Source organism: Oncorhynchus mykiss, chromosome 5, assembly GCF_057628025.1.
Source record: "Oncorhynchus mykiss isolate SJ-2025 chromosome 5, ASM5762802v1, whole genome shotgun sequence".
NCBI lineage: Eukaryota > Metazoa > Chordata > Actinopteri > Salmoniformes > Salmonidae > Oncorhynchus > Oncorhynchus mykiss.
The window spans coordinates 47,635,933-47,656,467 of NC_143026.1; the positions used below are offsets into that span (position 1 = coordinate 47,635,933).

Here is a 20,535-nt window from a genome sequence, read left to right on the forward strand (position 1 = left end):
TACCCCACAAGACATGCCACCAGAGGTCTCTTCACAGTCCCCAAGTCCAGAACAAACTCTGATAGGCGCACATTACTATATGGAACTCTCTTCCACATCAGGTAACAGTAGAATCAGATATTTTTTTAAAAACAGATGATAAAACACCTTAAGGAACAGCTGGGACTGTGAAGCAACACAAACAGATGCATACACACACATGATAACATACGCACTATACGCACACGTACACATGGATTATGTGTTGTAGATCTGGAGTATGGGCCTGAGGGCACACACTTAGTGTGTTATGAATGTATTGTATTGTTTTTAAAATTGTATAACTGCCAGTAAGGAAGAGTAGCTTGGCAGCATCTTATGGGGATCCATAATACATACAAATACCATGAGGCCAATGGTGACTTTTTAAAACGCAGTTTAATGGCTGTGATAGCAGAAAACTGAGGATGGATCAGCAACATTGTACTTACTCCACAATACTAACCTAAATGACAGAGTGAAAAGAAGGAAGCCTTTACAGAATAAAAAATATTCCAAAACATGCATCCTGTTTGCAATAAGTAAAATTGCAAAGAAATGTGGCAAACAATGTATCTTTATGTCCTGAATGCAAATCATTATGTTTGGAGCAAATCCAACACAACACATCATTGAGTACCACTCCTAAATATTTTCAAGCATGGTGGTGACTGCATCACGTTATGGGTATGCTTGTCATCGGCAAGGACTGAAGGAAAACCTTTTTTAGTCTGCTTTCCAACAGACACTGAGAGACAAATGCACCGTTCAGCAGGACAATAACCTAAAACACAAGGCCAAATGGTAAGCACCTACAGTGTTGCATTGAATGTTCCTGAGTGGCCTAGATAGTTTTTACTTAAATTGGCTTGAAAATCTTTGGCAAGACTTGAAAATGGCTGTCTGGCAATGATAAGTAAATGAACTTGACAGAGCTTGAAGAATTGAAATCCTTCAGTCTATTGATGCACCTGTGCATCATTCTAAGTAACATAAAAAATCCCCTTAAAACTATTTTAGTTTAAGCTGGAGATATTGCATGGGCTCCGTCTCAATCCACTGCATCTGCCTAGGTCTGCCTTCCGCATCTGCTGTAGAAGGTGTTACTGCGGTGTTTGTCAGACCATGAGACATCCTGAAAATCACCTAGATATAGGACAGACACAAAACCTTATTCCAAGGGGTATGAATACTGCCGTGATAAATGCATTGATACAACAGCAGTCAACAGCTGCAGTGTTGCTCGTTGGATTACTCCGTATCATGGAATAGGCTATGTGAATGTTTATAAAGACAAAAGGCAGACATATGGAATTATTTCATTTGGATGGATGGTTGACATGACAGAAAGGTAGGCGGATATTTTCTTATCTAAAATTTGGATGAATCTTTGCTTCAGTATACTCTTCTCAAGCTCGTTACGTCTGTTTCGCTCACGGGACTCAAGCCTGGATGGGCTCGCGCCTAGTAAAAACCTTAGCCGATTGTGCAATATATTTAAAAATTCTAACTAAATTCACCAGCGACATCATTAGGAGATAAGGATTGTGAGCACAGTGTTTCTGATCAGATCAACAATGATCTTCTAATGTATTTGTGTGACTACGATGCCATCTTTAGAGCACAGCATGAAATAGGCTACTACCGAGGTCTGATGATGCTTCTGACAATATAGTAAAAGGCGTGTTGTGTTGGTTTTGGGTGATGTGCTAAAGTCTGTATAACCCTGTGACGTGCAGTACCAGTCAAAAGTTTGGACACACCTACTCATTCAAGGGTTTTTCTTTATTTTTACTATTTTCTACATTGTAGGATAATAGTGAAGACATCAAAACTATTAAATTACACATATGGAATCATGTAGTAACCCCAAAAAGTTTTAAACAAATCAAAACATACTTTATATCCTTCAAAGTAGCCACCCTTTGCCTTGAGACAGCTTTGCACATTCCATATGTGTTATTTCATAGTTTTGAGTTCTTCACTATTATGTTTCCTCCAGGTGGGTTGTGGAGTGTGTTCGCGCTGGGTGGAGCCGGCAGTAAGCCAGGATTGGAACAGGAACAGAACCCTCTGCCACTGTCCAATCAGAGCCTGTTATTGCTTCTGGTGCTAGCCAATCTGACAGATGGACCCAACAACTGTCCCAATCCCTACAGACAGGCTGTCACATGCTTCAAAAACACACAAGGTACAGAATATGCGCTAGTACCAGTAAAAGGTGACAGGGGGACCTTTCAATGAATGGGTACTAAACCTGTGTGTTTTCCACAGACATGTCATCCGTCCCTACAGAGCAGCACCATATGTTCCAGATTAACTTCAACAGCCTTTACACAGCTCTGTGTGAGCAGCAGAGATCCGACCAGGCTACACTGATACTCTACACACTACTACATCAGAACACTAACATGAGGACATACATGCTGTCACGCACAGACATGGAGAACCTGGTGAGTTAGTCACAAATTGCGCACACATACACTACTCTCTACACACTGCTGCATCAAAACACAAACATGAGAACATATGCTCAGTTTATTAGGTACAAATTTAAAATCTTGTTGGTCACGTTTTCCGGCACCACATTCTCCTAACGGAAACTCTGAAATGTAATCTGTGTAATCTGAGTCATCCTCTTTGACTTACAGTGCCTTGCGAAAGTATTCGGCCCCCTTGAACTTTGCCACCTTTTGCCACATTTCAGGCTTCAAACATAAAGATATAAAACTGTATTTTTTTGTGAAGAATCAACAACAAGTGGGACACAATCATGAAGTGGAACGACATTTATTGGATATTTCAAACTTTTTTAACAAATCAAAAACTGAAAAATTGGCCGTGCAAAATTATTCAGCCCCTTTACTTTCAGTGCAGTAAACTCTCTCCAGAAGTTCAGTGAGGATCTCTGAATGATCCAATATTGACCTAAATGACTAATGATGATAAATACAATCCACCCGTGTGTAATCAAGTCTCTGTATAAATGCACCTGCACTGTGATAGTCTCAGAGGTCCGTTAAAAGCGCAGAGAGCATCATGAAGAACAAGGAACACACCAGGCAGGTCCGAGATACTGTTGTGAAGAAGTTTAAAGCCGGATTTGGATACAAAAATATTTCCCAAGCGTTAAACATCCCAAGGAGCACTGTGCAAGCGATAATATTGAAATGGAAGGAGTATCAGACCACCGCAAATCTACCAAGACCTGGCCGTCCCTCTAAACTTTCAGCTCATACAAGGAGAAGACTGATCAGAGATGCAGCCAAGAGGCCCATGATCACTCTGGATGAACTGCAGAGATCTACAGCTGAGGTGGGAGACTCTGTCCATAGGACAACAACCAGTCGTATATTGCACAAATCTGGCCTTTATGGAAGAGTGGCAAGAAGAAAGCCATTTCTTAAAGATATCCATAAAAAGTGTTGTTTAAAGTTTGCCACAAGCCACCTGGGAGACACACCAAACATGTGGAAGAAGGTGCTCTGGTCAGATGAAACCAAAATTGAACTTTTTGGCAACAATGCAAAACGTTATGTTTGGCGTAAAAGCAACACAGCTGAACACACCATCCCCACTGTCAAACATGGTGGTGGCAGCATCATGGTTTGGGCCTGCTTTTCTTCAGCAGGGACAGGGAAGATGGTTAAAATTGATGGGAAGATGGATGGAGCCAAATACAGGACCATTCTGGAAGAAAACCTGATGGAGTCTGCAAAAGACCTGAGACTGGGACGGAGATTTGTCTTCCAACAAGACAATGATCCAAAACATAAAGCAAAATCTACAATGGAATGGTTAAAAAATAAACATATCCAGGTGTTAGAATGGCCAAGTCAAAGTCCAGACCTGAATCCAATCGAGAATCTGTGGAAAGAACTGAAAACTGCTGTTCACAAATGCTCTCCATCCAACATCACTGAGCTCGAGCTGTTTTGCAAGGAGGAATGGGAAAAAATGTCAGTCTCTCGATGTGCAAAACTGATAGAGACATGCCCCAAGCGACTTACAGCTGTAATCGCAGCAAAAGGTGGCGCTACAAAGTATTAACTTAAGGGGGCTGAATAATTTTGCACGGCCAATTTTTCAGTTTTTGATTTGTTAAAAAAGTTTGAAATATCCAATAAATGTTGTTCCACTTCATGATTGTGTCCCACTTGTTGTTGATTCTTCACAAAAAAATACAATTTTATATCTTTATGTTTGAAGCCTGAAATGTGGCAAAAGGTCGCAAAGTTCAAGGGGGCCGAATACTTTCGCAAGGCACTGTAGTTCTTATTTTTTCCCTGCTGACACAGTGGGGCACAGTAGACAGCTGTTCCTGTGGGGTGTGCTGTGACGTCACCTCTTAGCAGGTTTTAAGTTTATTAGGGAGCACAGAGGGGGGGCGCCACAGACCATTGCTCTGCAGGACCCACCTGTGACAGAGGATCACTCCCACACACAGTGGAACCATGCTTGAACAAACACACACACACACACACATGGGTGGACACACATAGCGCTTCCCGAAGCACCCCTCTGTGGAACAATGCTGGAGGCCTAAACACACAAACACACACTTTCTCTTAGTGTAGTCTGGGATGTTGAATTCGTGTCAGAGCTTGCTCAGTGCACTCTGCCTGCTTATTCTGCAACAGTGTCAGTCTGCACAGCAGGAATGCAGGATTTCACAACAGAAGTTGACAGAATGGCTGTTGAACCATGGCAGTTAAACCATCAAAACAGAAACACCATGCAGACATGTACCCTGGAGAAACACCATGCAGACACGTACCCTGGAGAAACACCATGCAGACACGTACACTGGAGAAACACCATGCAGACACGTACACTGGAGAAACACCATGCAGACACGTACCCTGGAGAAACACCATGCAGACACGTACACTGGAGAAACACCATGCAGACACGTACACTGGAGAAACACCATGCAGACACGTACCCTGGAGAAACACCATGCAGACACGTACCCTGGAGAAACACCATGCAGACACGTACCCTGGAGAAACACCATGCAGACACGTACACTGGAGAAACACCATGCAGACACGTACACTGGAGAAACACCATGCAGACACGTACCCTGGAGAAACACCATGCAGACACGTACCCTGGAGAAACACCATGCAGACACGTACCCTGGAGAAACACCATGCAGACACGTACCCTGGAGAAACACCATGCAGACACGTACCCTGGAGAAACACCATGCAGACACGTTCCCTGGAGAAACACCATGCAGACACGTACACTGGAGAAACACCATGCAGACACGTACACTGGAGAAACACCATGCAGACACCTACACTGGAGAAACACCATGCAGACACGTACCCTGGAGAAACACCATGCAGACACGTACCCTGGAGAAACACCATGCAGACACGTACCCTGGAGAAACACCATGCAGACACGTACCCTGGAGAAACACCATGCAGACACGTACCCTGGAGAAACGCCATGCAGACACGTACCCTGGAGAAACGCCATGCAGACACGTACCCTGGAGAAACGCCATGCAGACACGTACCCTGGAGAAACACCATGCAGACACGTACCCTGGAGAAACACCATGCAGACACGTACCCTGGAGAAACACCATGCAGACACGTACCCTGGAGAAACGCCATGCAGACACGTACCCTGGAGAAACGCCATGCAGACACGTACCCTGGAGAAACGCCATGCAGACACGTACCCTGGAGAAACGCCATGCAGACACGTACCCTGGAGAAACACCATGCAGACACGTACCCTGGAGAAACACCATGCAGACACGTACCCTGGAGAAACGCCATGCAGACACACACACAGTAGACCAGGACATCCTGGTAAACAGTGTAATGTGTTACTGAGTGGACTATCCTGGCTAAATAAATACATGAAAATACGAATAGCCAACGCACATGCTCGTTCTCTAATTATTTTACTCCTTCCCCTCCTCCTTAGGTGATGCCCATCCTCAAGATCCTGTATCATGTGGAAGACAGGAACTCTCATCACGTCTACATGGCCCTCATCATCCTCCTCATCCTCACTGAGGAAGATACCTTCAATAGGTCCATACATGAGGTGGTGAGTACTGACCCCTCACTCTAACCCTCACCATCCTCCTCATCCTAACTGAGGACGATACCTTCAACAGATCCATACGTGAAGGGGTGAGTAGTATCCCTGATTGATTGAGCCCTGAAAATGTACTCCAGTGTCACACACAAATGATGCACACCAGTAATTGCACTCCTATGACAGAAGGGACACAGCCCTGCAAACATGTGTTCCCTTTCAGCACATTCTGGTTATAGACGTCTGAGACATTTCTCTGTATGAGGTATGATTTCTCAAACGTCAGGACATGTGCCATTTCAGATAAGAACAGTACATTCTATGATAGACACTGTCTCCCCATCTCCCTCTGTGTATTTCAGTCTTCATTTTTTCTTCCTACTCAGCTTGTCAATGAATTCGCCGTGTGTTTGAACAGAGAGCCTTTAAACCACTTAGGACACGGTGCTTGACACCATTCTGCTCTTCCATTACATTTTAGTTGTGTGAATCATTTTTGACATTTTAAAGTCATTCCTCTCTTTCTCTGTACGTGCGGAGCCTATCGAGTTTCAGGCAACTGGCTGGGCTGCATATGAATTTGTCTCCGTCTGAGTCCCAAATGGCACTATCCCCCATATAGTGCACTACTTCTCACCAGGGCCCATAGGGCTCTGGTCAAAAGTAGTGCACTATATAGGGAATATTGTGTCATTTGGGAACCCTGTTTGACTGCAGCAGGAAATCCGAAAGCCTAGGCTGTAGCTGCCAGCAGACTTCTCTCTGAGTCTCTATGTTTTGGATGAAAATCCATTTCACATTGGTCTCTTTGCTGTTGACATGTAATTTCCAGCAGTACTAGGTTCAATATAAACCAACCACAGTCAGGCCAGCTCTCAATATTCAGATGGGTGTTTTTCATCATAGAAAAATCAATGCAGAAGTACTTTAATGCTGTTGTGGTGTTTTGGGGCCGTGATTTGAGCCTGGGATTATACTACCATGTTGGTCTATGTTTTGTCCATCAGTTGCTGATGGTTGTCACCCAGTGCTGTGTCACTGTGACTCCATTTAGTGTCTCCAGAGCCAGGTGGATGGACTCGGATCATGTATTACTACACACATCACAGCTAGGCTTCTACAACCTCTTTTGCATTTGATAGTGCAGACGTGACCATGGCGCAGCCTAGTCAATTTCACAAATTATCTCTTTGAAGTCTAAATCTGTGATAGTTTGACAGTACAGAATAGGTCTTTAAATTAGTGCATTATTCTATTTCTGCATGTTAGTGGAAAAGAAGGTGCAATCTCAAATGCATTATTTAATGTGTAATTGTGTGTGTCTAGATTGCTTTTTCAGAATCTATATCCTTCCCCAACATAAAGTAAGGCCAAACCTTATGACATCCTGTCCTGCCAACCGTTACCGAGACTTACTTTACTTCTGACATGAAGTGCTGTTACCGTGGTTGCTAAGCACCCTGGAAACACAAGGTTGACAACCAGAAGTAATAGGCCTACTGTAGTAATGGAAAAATAGTTGCATGAAACACTTTTGATATTTGTGTTTTACAGAGAAAAAAGTGATTTGTGATCGAAACTGTGATAGCTACTGCTGGCGGTGCTCTAACTTTTCCTCTTAATTTGTACAGTACCGGTGTTTCTACTTTATTCATTTAGAAGTGGCGCGCCACTGCTAAATTCTTGCCGCCACACCAAACATTATTATTATTATTTATTTTTTGGGGATAGAAAAACTGTCAGTGTAAAGCTTAAATGACTAAAACCAGACCAAGTTTGTATAACATTTAAATGACCTATATGTTTTATATATTTGAGAACTAGAAATCGACTAAATAAAAGCTAAAACAATGAAACCAATCAAATAAAACTATGAATTTAGGAGTACTTTTGCCATGGCTGGCTTACCGATCGGGCACGCAGGGCACATGCCCAGGGGCCCCATTGATTTTGTTATAATGTTTGATCATAAGAACACAGAATTTTCCATGGCAAAATGCAACATTGTCTCTCCGCTCCATGGGAAAAAATTATAAAATTGCAGGAAAGTAGTCCCTTTTTGATCCAGAAAAAAACCTTGCTCATTGCTAATAGCACACCTGCCTGATAATATGGTATGGTCCCATATATAAGCTATGGTAAAATGTCAGCCCTAAAATATTTTGGGGGCAATATGTTATATGCTCATGTCTGGGGAGGATTATAGATAGATCAGAGTCATTTGATTTTCATTCATTTTGGAGTATAATGTACCTTTAAAAAGTCACCCGAAATGACCTTCTCACAGTCCTTCTACAAAAAAATACCCCGGGGGGCATGCTGCTGTGGACACCCCCACCTGCCTCTCCCTCCAACACTGCTATAAAAAAATGCTGAATAGTTACTCACTCGCCCTCTTTCTCTTTCTCCCTCTCTCCCAGGTATTAAAAAACATAACTTGGTATTCAGAGCGTTCATTAACAGAAATCTCCCTGGGTAGTCTACTCATCCTAGTGGTCATACGCACCATCCAGTTCAACATGACACGGACCAGGGTGAGTACACATGCGCACACACACACACACACACACACACACAGACATACACACACACACAGACACACACACACAGACACACACACACACACACACACACACACACACACTCACACGAATACACACAAAAAACAAATCTCCACATACACTTTGTTTACCCTCTCCTAGCTTTGTTTGGAATTCCAGGTAGGTCAATACACGTCTCTCACTTCCTCTCTTCCAGGATAAGTACCTGCACACCAACTGCCTGGCTGCCCTGGCCAATATGTCTGCCCAGTTCCGCTGCCTACACCAGTATGCAGCCCAGCGCATCATCAGGTGAGGCTACAGCTCCGTCCTCCGTAGAACTATTGCTGACTGTCAACACAGACATGGGTATGGCCAATGCTTGTTAATGGGTATTAATATGATCTCAACTCGAACTAAAGCCTACTGGTAGATTGAACATTGTAGAGGTTTAGCAGGTCTGTGCAGCACCTTCTGGTGTAGATATTCCAGGGTTGTGTTTTGTGCTGAGTGGGAAAGACCACCTATCTTCTTAGCTACTGATGTTGCAGCGTTCCCTCACCAAGGCAGTAGAGGCGGAGAAAAACAAAGGTTGGATTGATTGTCCTCATCAGAGAGGATTTAAATGAGTCATTTGATTACGCTTTTGTTTTCTTCCTTGACTCATGGCCTACAGTACCTTCTGTACTAAAGTCTGCCACTATTCAGTCACAAACATTACCATAAAAAAAAATGTTTTTATTTTTATAAGGTCTACCACAGAGGACCAACCCTTGCCAAATCACCACACCAGTATGCAAGCATTAGCATGGATTGATTCACAACACATAATTTCAACATTTCCATAACAACTGTGGCTAAGATAGTCGATCGTTATATTGGCCGATTATCACATTCCAATCCATTTCTTGCAGATTGACGCAGTGCTTCCAGATTGAAAACAGTGTTTTTAGGTCGGCGGTTTGGAAGTGTAGCTAGTTAAGTCCGACATAAAATGACTATCATTATATTGGCAGATTATTGCATTACAATTACAATTTGCAACGCACTGATTTCAGATTGAAACCATGTTTTTAGATTGGTGGATTGGAAGTACAGATGGGTTACACATTTCCCTTGGTGCCAGTGACCATGTTGGTTTGGTGCATGACGGAATTAAAGACAAGCACATACAAAGTATAAGGTCAACATTTTAAGGGTAATAATTGTGCATATTTATTCTGTTTTGTAAATTATCCTGTAGGGTGGAGTGGTAGTATTTTATATGGTGATTATTTGATGTGTGATTGAGTTAGTGATTTCGTTTGGCTTCTCTGAATGCCTTGACGACTTGATACATAGCAACAGATTCCAGATTGCCTTGGTAGCTTTACTAAGCACACAAACAAGCTTAGACAAACACATGTATAAGAAAACACACTCACTCAGTCACACAAACACTTACTCCACCCTGATGATGGAATAAAGTTGCTGGTCATAATAAGACACATAGTTAGTGGGAAAGTGCTTGGAATTACGTGCTTTGTGTTTATTTTGACTTTCTTTTACTCTCTTTTTATTTGTAAAACAATTGATATTAGATATTTCACTGGATGTACAGATTCAATTTATGCCAACGTCTTCGTCAGCTGCAGCCTTTGTAATGCTGTAGCCTAGGTCTATTGCTCATCTCGTGGCTCATCACATATTAGACCACTTGGCTAGCTGTCATAGATCTGTGGTTGGCTCTCAATAAAGACATCACGTCTTCTGGTTGTGTATTCTGGCTTTGAAACAGTCAGTCAGTCAAGGAAGGTAATGGTTATGACTCCAAGCTGTTGAGAGGGAGGAGATTTCTCATGACTCTGTGGTTAGAAGTTAACTATATGAATGAATGGGAATGTGAAGGGCTTGCCCAGTGACTCACCCAGATCATTGTTCCAGATGAGCCCTGGTTAGGAGCACACACTCCACTGGTCATACATTCTAACACACATACACGCTCCCTTTCAATGTTCACCCAGAACGACCAGACAAGTGCATGGCCTCTCCTCTTCCTCTCATCAATTCATTCAGGATCATTTAATGCTGTTCGTGACCACGGGGAAATGGAAACAGAAATGCATACACACACACTCCTTCGTGTTTTATTATTACTAAGAGAGTAGCCGAGCTGACACAGTCTTTCTTCAAATTGTATTAGTCACATGCGCCCAATACAACAGGTCACCTTACAGTGAGATGCTTACTTACGAGCCCCTAACCAACAATGCAGTTAAAAAAAACAAAAAAAACGACTAAGAATAAGAAATAAAAGTAAGATTTGGGATGTGGTGGTGGAGGGAAAGGTAATAGTAGTTCCTACACTGATTTGCTTGTGCATCTCTGCATCTCAGCCCCATTGCAGATGCCTCCAGATCTTGCCTCCTCTCCTCTACATCATCTCTCTACACGTTTACAATTGAGTCATTTAGCAGACGCTTTTATCCAGTGCAACTTATAGGAACAATTAGGGTTAAGTGCCTTGCTCAAGGGCACATCGACAGATTAGTTACCTAGTCAGCTTGGGGATTTGAACCTGCTACATTTCGGTTACTGGCCCAGGGCTACCTGCCGCCCTACATGTATCTAATTTCACAAACAAAGTAGAAAATACTACTGTGTTGTATAAGAGCATGTGAAGTATATCTAGAACGCCAAGCTTCAGGCAAAGCATTGGTTATAATTTTACATTTGAGTCATTTAGCAGACACTTTTATTCAGAGCGTCTTGAGTGTATAAGTATTTTCATGCTTTTTCCTACTGGCCCCCCATGGGAATCAAACCCACAACCCTGGCTACACAGGACTGCTACATGAACAGTCAGTGTCGTAAAGGAAAGTTATTCCAATGATTTTACTGCATGCTCAAGGCTTAAGTCAATGTTAGATTTTCTTTAACTGTCTAGTGAGAATAGTTTGCTGGAGTCAAACACAAATTCGAATCCTTCGATACTTTTGGCTGTTATCAGTTATTATTCTGGGATGTCTTGTTGAGCTATAATATTAAACAAACTGACAATCAGTGATGGCTTCTCTTTTGCCTCTTTTTGAACCCCTTTGTCACCTTTCTGACCGTAACCCAAACATACTATGCTAAAGTATTTTACGTTTTTTTTTTTTTACGAAATTGGAGAAAACAAATTATTTTATGTATTTTTTTGTCCTTTTTTTCCTCCTCCCCTTTTCTTTCAGCTGCGCCAGCCTCCACATGCGGAGATACTTGTATGTTCTGGACCATATGTATTTCCCCCACTCCAGTTGCAGTCGCCACAAACACTGGCTGGTTCACCGCGTGCGACGCACTAGGACAGGAGCTTGTGCACTTTACTTGCTCGCTCATTCTCAAGTCCTATGCTTCCGGGTTATAACCAGACTCTAAGACTACTAGTCTTCTGCTGCCCTCTCTTCCTGCTTCTTTTACATTTTTTTTATTATCTTTCTGTCCTACTGATTGCTGCATGAGCACAGCATCATTTGTATTGCATCTTTGCATGCTGGAATGATTCACGGATAATGGACTCGCTGAATGGATCCAAAATGACCCCCTATTCTCTAGAGCCCTACCTTTGACAAAGATACATTCTACACATGCATGTTCTTTGTAAAGCCGTGCCTGTCAGTCGGTGGCGGTCAGTGCCATTTAAGATGAGTGAAGAAATTATATTGTATTACAGCATGTTGGATGACTGTCATTTCATATTCCATTCACCTAGTTCAATGTAACAGCAATATTTTTAGGCTACTACACGATACTCAAATTTTCCTATGCCTATCACGAGGTTGCTACAACCATGCCTATGAATGAAAGTTTACAACATAGGTGCATACAGGTCGAGAGAAAATGTTGGTGTCATTCAATCCCGCCTTGCACACTCTTGCCTGCATCTAGCTGATCTAGGGTGTAACTATTAGTAGAACAATTGCAAACAAGAGTTTCTATTTGACAAATTCTGGTATGTTTATTGCCATTTAATTCCATTTGCTTCCATTTAAGAATCGTTTTTCAACAGAATCGGTGGTGAATACACCCCTGATAACACATAAACACAGTTCACTTTCATACCAGCCACGTTGTATTCCTTCTCGCATCGATTTGATTTTCTCCTCTCACCTTTTTTCCCTTCGCTTGTGGACTTCAATGCACAACACATCAGCTGTGTAACCAGGCAAAAAAAACTTTCCAAGCCAATCCATATCATAACCACTACACACAACCTACATCGTTGTCACCATATTATATCAAGTAATGTCATAGTCAACATAGCTAATAGAACTAACGTGTTAGTAAACCAGCTACAATCATGCAGTAACGTTAGTGTACAATTTAGCACTTAAACTGGTGGGCCCCGGTGGCAATACATTTGTAAAAATCAAAACCTTGACTTGGAAGAGTTCCAGTGTTTTGTTGGATAGTCTTAGCCAGCTAGCTAACATAGCATCCCTCTGTTTGAGCATGGTGTTTGAGGTGGCTAAACTAGCTAGCTGCATTTGCTAGCTAAGTGAGGGGAAAGAATTACCATCTCTGTCTATCTTGCTTCTCCATTTTGGAAGAAATGTATTTGTTCAAAACTGTTCAACTATTTTCTTTCTCTCTTTGAGTCAACTACTCACCACATTTTATGCACTGCAGTGCTAGCTGGCTGTAGCTTGTGTTTTCAGTGCTAGATTAATTCTCTGATACTTTGATTGGGTGGACAAAATATCAGTTCATGCTTCAAGAGCTATAATAGGCTGGGGGACGTCCTCCGGAAGTTGTTATAATTACCGTGTTAAGTCTATGGAAGGGGGTGAGAACCATGAGCCATGTATGGAACCATGTATGGAAGTAAATGTACCCAGAAGCTAGCTGTCCTCAGGCTACAACATGTAGCTACCCTACAGAGTGCTGCTGAGACTACTGTAGACCTTAATTGCAAAACAGTGCGTTTTAATCAATTATTTGGTAACGTGAAAATATTTAGTATAGTTTTATCTAAAAAGGATCAGTTACATTTTTTTTTAAACTATTTTTAATTTAATGAAATTCACTGAGGATGGTCCTCTCCTTTCTCCTCTGATGAGCCTCCACTGCTGCCTGTGCTGTAGACTAGGGTTTTGCAGTCAGTCAGTGTGGCAGAGTCTTTGTGCTGGTGGGGATCACCAGGTGTGCCTCTCAGTCTTATTAATACCATGGCTACAAAAGACGCCATAGAATCTTAGTTACCCTACAGACAGACTCAGACCCAGGCCTCTTAGCCAGCACTGGTAATCATATCTCAATACACTTTTCAGTACCTCAATCACCCCACATAAAGCCAATGATAAATGGACTCCGTGACCTGCATCGGATGAATGGTGCTGACATGTGTAGCAGGTGTACATCTCAGCTCAGTACTGCATTTATCCGGCTAGGTTCTTTTTGCAACAATTTGGGAGATTCTCTCCCATTTGGTCTAGCTATATGTTTTTTGGGGGGCCCTAGTCTGCTGATGTGAGAGAGAGAGAGAGAGAGAGAAAGCAAGTGTGTGTACGTGCGTATGTGCGTGTGTGTAGGTGAGCGTGTGCGCACTGCTCACCGGTGGCCAGGCAATTTGGCTCTCTCTCAGTAGGTCAATCTGACACAGCTTCCAGGCACTGTCTAGACTAGACATGAACAATTGAACAGGTTGCCATGACACTGATGCCAAAACAATAGTGTATGGCAGCTAGCACCCTGCCCTGTCAATCAATTAGTAACAAAGTGTGCCCCCTCCATCTCACCACCTTTATAAAAAGGCCATGGCTGTGGATCAGACTTTTCCCTGATCTTTTTTTCCCCTCAGACTTAAGGACCCGAAGCTTCTGCTCGTGTGCTGATCACGTTCTCTGCATTTGTTTATTCTCTACTTTACACAATCTCTGCTCTACTCGTAGAGAACAGGCTACTCGGGCTCGTTTAATAAAGTTAGATCAAAGCTGAATCAATGTCTGATCACATAATGATAGTATTCTACATAACAAACTGAATATAGTAGCATAGTATAACGTTACTGCAAGACAAAAACACCACGTAATTTCTCTCTTGTGGCCAAATTCAACAATGTGCGCCACTAGGCAAGATACACAGGTAGACTATGCTATAGTTTTAACACCATCTGCTCTAAAATTTGCTCACTTTACAAGATCATTCAACTCATGAAACTGATTGAGATGAAATGGTTGGTATGCAGATGCTGCATGGACATTTCACCGGTAAAACCTGAAGAATTAGGTAAATAAACACTTGACCAGAACGTGATCTGCACATGTGCAGAAACTTCAAGGCCTTTAGTCCAGGAAAAAACAGGTCCGGGAGAAGCCGTATCTGCAACCACTCCCATTTTAAAAAACACAGAGACCTCATAACAAAGGATGTTTGTTCCCCTTGAGTTTTTCCCCTTAGGCTTTTAAAGAGGACAAAGCTTCAGAGCATGCCCAGACGTTAAATTAACTGAATAAACAATGCCAGATCTCAGTCAAAGCCAGCATAGTGTGTCTATGATTTGGAAACAACGAAAACAAAACTGAGCATGCCCATATCTCATTCATTTTACCAAGTGTGACTGTTATGTTTTGGAATCAACAAAAACACACACGCCATGTAAAAGCCCCAATTAAATACTATATTTTTTTATATGACATACCCTAGTGTGTATGTTTTACAATCAACAATTAAGCAATAGTACACAAGGCTATGTGTTATGACATTTTTATCATGGCTGTGATGTGGTCATATCCGCGAGGCGAAGCCGATTGGTGTAGTCCACCACAGCCATGATAAAAATGTCATATCACATGGCCTCGAGTGTACTATTGTTTTTATACAACGGGTTACCTGCATTAAAAATCAAGATTATTTCCCAAACTATTAATTTTGAAACAAAAACATGATGCTACATTTACTAACACTGGTTGTCAAGTGACATTTTAGGTGGTCTCTAGTCGTTAGTTATTTTCATATTGACTGCCATGTAAAGCAAAATTTCCCAAATGCTGATTGATAGTTCCAGAACATTGGTTTCTAGGGACGCTGTCCATGGTTCTGAAAACAGTGCACATCTGGTCTATGCATAGGAAAATGTTATGTCAGATGGAAACATTGTAGGGGCGCTGTCCATGGAGCTGAAAATGGCGCTGAAACATTGTAGCAAAGACATTGATACAGCAGATCAGAATAGAATCCACAATGACACTTTTTTTCAGATGTTCACAGCATCGACAGCTATTTATTCGTGATACACATTGAAATGCATATTTCCATTCAGTACTTGTCTAATGCCGGGGACTCAAGCGCAGCTGGCCACCTTTTCTCAGGAACAACTGCCTTGTTGTCGCACGTAGCTGTTAGGATGTTACTCCATCTCTTTCTGTTATCCGTGGACGGCTTCCAATAGCTCCTAAGAGAGCTTTCAGCCCTGCGTCCGTACACATACTCTGGCCTCCAGACCTGCATCGGAGAGCTGCTGGATGGCAGTTGTCCTGATGCAGTGTTTGGTATACCTATGGGATGTGCCAGCCTCAGAGAGAGAGAGAGAGCGAGCAATTAATAATGACAATATGACAATGATTCTATTCATGTTTATTATATTCATATACTGTATAGCAGCCTAGCTATTTGAACAAAATGTTATACCTTGCACAGACGGGGCAGCATTGATGAAAGAGTGTTGAGTCCCATTGGCTCTATGGTATACCACATGTTGTCGTCATCAGAGAGATTTTGTTTGGGGTGTAGATAAAAGGCTGGGGCATGTTCAGGTAATTTCGTGATTTTTCTAGCGATCAAGCAAAGCTCTTTCCCTAGGTGTTCATACATGCAGCCACAACGATTCTCTTAGTCTCTTTCCATTGGATTTTTGTGGTTCTTGGTTTCTTCATTGAAACTCAGTGTTGCCTATCTCGATCCATTTTTGTCCTCTTTTATTACGAATGAGTCTGGCTTCAGTTTGCGATTTCCTTTGTTGCCTCTTCGGCCAAAAGCAACTGCAAATCAAACCACACCTTATTCAGTAATCCTCTAGGGGTGGCGGGGCTCAAGGCTTCGGATTTAGGTTCTGCTGTGTTATAGCTGGGTGTTGGCTGGTTCTGTCCCTGCCCTCCCTTCTCAGCTGTTTTATGATACCAGCAAAGACATTGTTTGCTTTCAGGAACTCCGTTTCTCTCATCAGGCACCAAGGCCAGCTCAGTAGAGGCTCATTTAAGTGGCAGTGTCCAACAATGCTGCTGATTCTATATCAGTCTCCTTTAGCAGTCCTTGCGGTGGCATAAAAACTCGGGAGAATATTACCCTTCTCCTGTTTTGAAACAGTTGCCAGATCAATGTTTATCCCCTTTTCTGACAGCCATTTCAGAAAGCACTTCACTGACTAACCTTCATGTCTTAAAGTAATGATGATGGACTATCGTTTCTCTTTGCTTATTTGAGCTGTTCTTGCCATACTATGGACTTGGTCTTTTACCAAATAAGGCAATCTTCTGTATACCACCCCTACCTTGTCACAACACAACTGATTGACTCAAATGCATTAAAAAAAGAAACAAATTCCACAAATTAACTTTTAACAAGGTACACCTGTTAATTGAAATCTGTTCCAGGTGACCACCTCATGAAGCTGTTGAGAGAATGCCAAGAGTGTGCAAAGCTGTCATCAAGGCAAAGTGTGACTACTTTGAAATATCTGAAATCCAAATATATTTTGATTTAACACTTTTCTGGTTACTACATGATTCCATATGTGTTATTTCATAGTTTGGATGTCTTCACTATTATTCTACAATGTAGAAAATAGTAAAAAAAATAAAGAAAAACCCTTGAATGAGTAGGTGTGTCCAAACTTGTGAGTAAAAACCTGTTTTACTTTGTCAATATGAGGTATTGTGTGTAATTTCATCCATTTTAGAATATGGCTGTAACGTAACCACGTGTCTAAATAGTTTCCGAATGCACTGTATGTGTGTTTTTCCATGTGTGTCTGTGTGTGTGCCTGCCCTGCTCCTGTGTGTTATTAGGCGGTGAGCTCCCCTGTGTATTCCCACGCGGCTGTTTATACGTCTCTACTTGTTATTATTGAGCATCAGCCACCATCTGCTCTGCTGTTTCTAGTGGGGATAGAGAGAGAGACTGAGCTAGGCTGTCCGTGCATCCCAAATGGCACCCTATGCCTTTTGTAGTGCACTATATAGGGAATAGGGAGCCATTTGGGGGGGGGGGGGCACTCTCTATTTTTCAAGGGTAGGGGCATGTGGTGATGGACAGCTCAGTACTGCATGAGGAGCCTAGGCTGAATTGATTTAATTATTTATGTTCTGTGGTCCAGGCTGAGTACTCTGAGATAGAAGAGAAAGATTACAGGAATGTTACTAGAAAAAATGGTTGTTTGATTCAATGGTGGACTGGGTGCCGATGGTATGCCATTTGAAGCTGGTTGCTTAGAAATTGCATGCAGTAATGACTGTAGCTGTACAGATTTTTTTTTCAAATCTGAGGTGTATCTATATATTTTATACATATTTTTTTTTGCCAAATTATTTAAAAAAATCTCTCATATTGTTCCCACTTGGTTTATAAAGACGATAGAGAAAGAGGATGTGTCTCGGTCTGTGTGTGTTGGCATGTAGCCTATGTTGTCAAGTATTTGTGTATATTGATGTGTGTTGATCCATGGTGGCCTGTACTCAAGGTCAGTGGAGCAGACCATGAAATACTTTATTTTTGTATTATTATAATTTTTCTACTTTTTACCTCTTTTTCTCCCCAATTTCGTGATATCCAATTGGTAGTTAATTTTGTCCCATCACTTCAACTCCCATACGGATGGTCGAGAGCCATGCGTCCTCTGAAACACGATTCTACCAAGCCTCACTGCTTCTTGACACGTTGCTCACTTAACCCGGAAGCCAGCCGCACCAATGTGTCAGAGGAAACACTGTACATCTGGCGACGTGTCAGCATGCATTTGCCCAGCCCGCCACAGGAGTCTCTAGAGCGCGAGGAGACGAGGACATCCCAGACGGCAAACCCGCCCCTAAGCCGGATGACGCTGGGCCAATTGTGCGCCGCCTCATGGGTCTCCCGGTCACGACCCAGGTCACACACCCGTGATCGCACCCGGGTCTGTAGTGATGCTTCAAGCACTACAATGCAGTGCCTTAGACCGCTGCGCCACTATGGAGGCCGACCCTGAGAGACTTAATGATGTACAGTGCCTTGCAAAAGTATTCATACCTCTTGGATTTCTTCACGTTTTGTTACAAAGTGGCATTTAAAACATTTGTCAACAATCTTCCCAAAATACTCTGCCAGAGGAAGATTATTATTTTTTTGATTAATATATATTAAATGAAATATAGAAACACTTTTGGCAGCGAGTACAGCTTTGAGTCTTCTTGGCTAATTCTTTAAAGGTGCACTATGCAGAATTCCTAGTTGCATAAATTCTCACAGTTTGCCTGTTTTAAGTTTGTGCAAAACAAGCAATGCATAGTGTTGAGAATCATTGTACTATCTAAACTGCTGTGTAATATCTTTCCAATAAGCAAATATATTGTATTTTCAGCTGTTTGAAGCTGGTGTACAAAACCGAAAATAAAAGACGCAAAAACTTAAGAACAGGAAATATAGAAATAGCGCACATAGAACCGATCTACCGCTTCTAAGATTTGTTGTCAATGAAAATGAGAGATCTTTAACTCACATTTCTATGTGAATTTGGTCGGGTCCCCCCAAAAAAGTTACATATTGCAGCTTTAAGAGCTTTAGACACTGCATTGTGCAATATTAGACCATTATTATTTTCAAAGTTCTCCAAGCTCTGTCAAGATGTTCGGGATCATGGCTAGACAGCCACTTTCAAGTCTTCTTGGTAAGCAACTCCAGCATAGATTTGGCCTTGTGTTGTAGGTTCTTGTCTTGCCGAAAGGTGAATTCCTTTCCCAGTGTCTGGCGTAAGGCAGACTGAAGCAGGTTTTTCTGTAGGATTTTGCCTATGCCTAGCTCCATCCCGTTTCTATTTATCTTGAAAAACTCCCCAGTGTTTGCCGATGTCAAGTATACCCATACCATGATGCTGCACCACCATGCTTGAAAATAAGGAGTGTTGTGTTGGATTTGCACCGAACATAAGGCTTTGCATTTAGGCCAAAAAGTGTATTCCTTTGCCATGTTTTTTTGCAGTATTACTTTAGTGCCTTGTTGCATACAAGATGCATGTTTTGGAATATTTGTATTCTGTATATTTGTGTATTTGTTTCACTTTGTCATTTAAGTCATTATTGTGGAGTCCCTACAATGTTGTTGATCCATCCTTAGTTTTCTGCCATCACAGCCATTGAACTCTGTAACTGCTTTAATGTCACCAATTGCCTCATGGTAACATCCCAGAGCAGTTTACTTCCAGTCCTGCAGCTCAGTTCAGAAGGATGACTATATTTGTGTCTGGGTGGTTTAATACATCATCCACAGCATAATTATTAACTTGACCATGCTTAAAGAGAGATTCAGTGACTGATTTGTTATTGTTACCCATCAATATACCAATCACTGCCCTTTTGAGGCACTTGAAAATCTCCCTGGTCTTTGTAGTTGAATCTGTGCTCTGTAAAGACAAAAAAAACACTCTAGGCCACTCTGAAACTACACAGAATGTATGTAGAAGTTATAATGGACCTATATATATAATTTTTTTAAACTGCCCTTTTTCTAGCCCTCAAATAGATTTTAACAAACAAATCATTAAAACAAAATCTTTGCGGCCCTCCGTTTAATTTCTTAATGTGGCCATCAAGCCCAAAAGTTTACCCACCCCTGTTATAAGTTTACCAATAGAACAAGGATTGGTTGACGTCCATATTCTGTTACACAGAATCTATTTGATGATTTTGGAGAAAACGGA

General features: G+C 41.9%; 1 protein-coding gene across 8 annotated transcripts in view; it reads left to right on the plus strand.

Moving 5' to 3' along the window:
• LOC110523972 (dymeclin) overlaps positions 1-20,535 on the plus strand; it is a 156,932-nt gene that overhangs the window by 80,235 nt on the left and 56,162 nt on the right. For all 8 annotated transcript variants that reach the window (XM_090235049.1, XM_036977713.2, XM_090235046.1 and 5 more), the window contains 5 exons: positions 2,021-2,209; positions 2,293-2,471; positions 5,971-6,096; positions 8,508-8,621; positions 8,845-8,939. In XM_090235049.1, the coding sequence (XP_090091175.1) occupies positions 2,021-2,209; positions 2,293-2,471; positions 5,971-6,096; positions 8,508-8,621; positions 8,845-8,939 (703 nt within the window). The remainder of the gene's footprint in view (positions 1-2,020; positions 2,210-2,292; positions 2,472-5,970; positions 6,097-8,507; positions 8,622-8,844; positions 8,940-20,535) is intronic.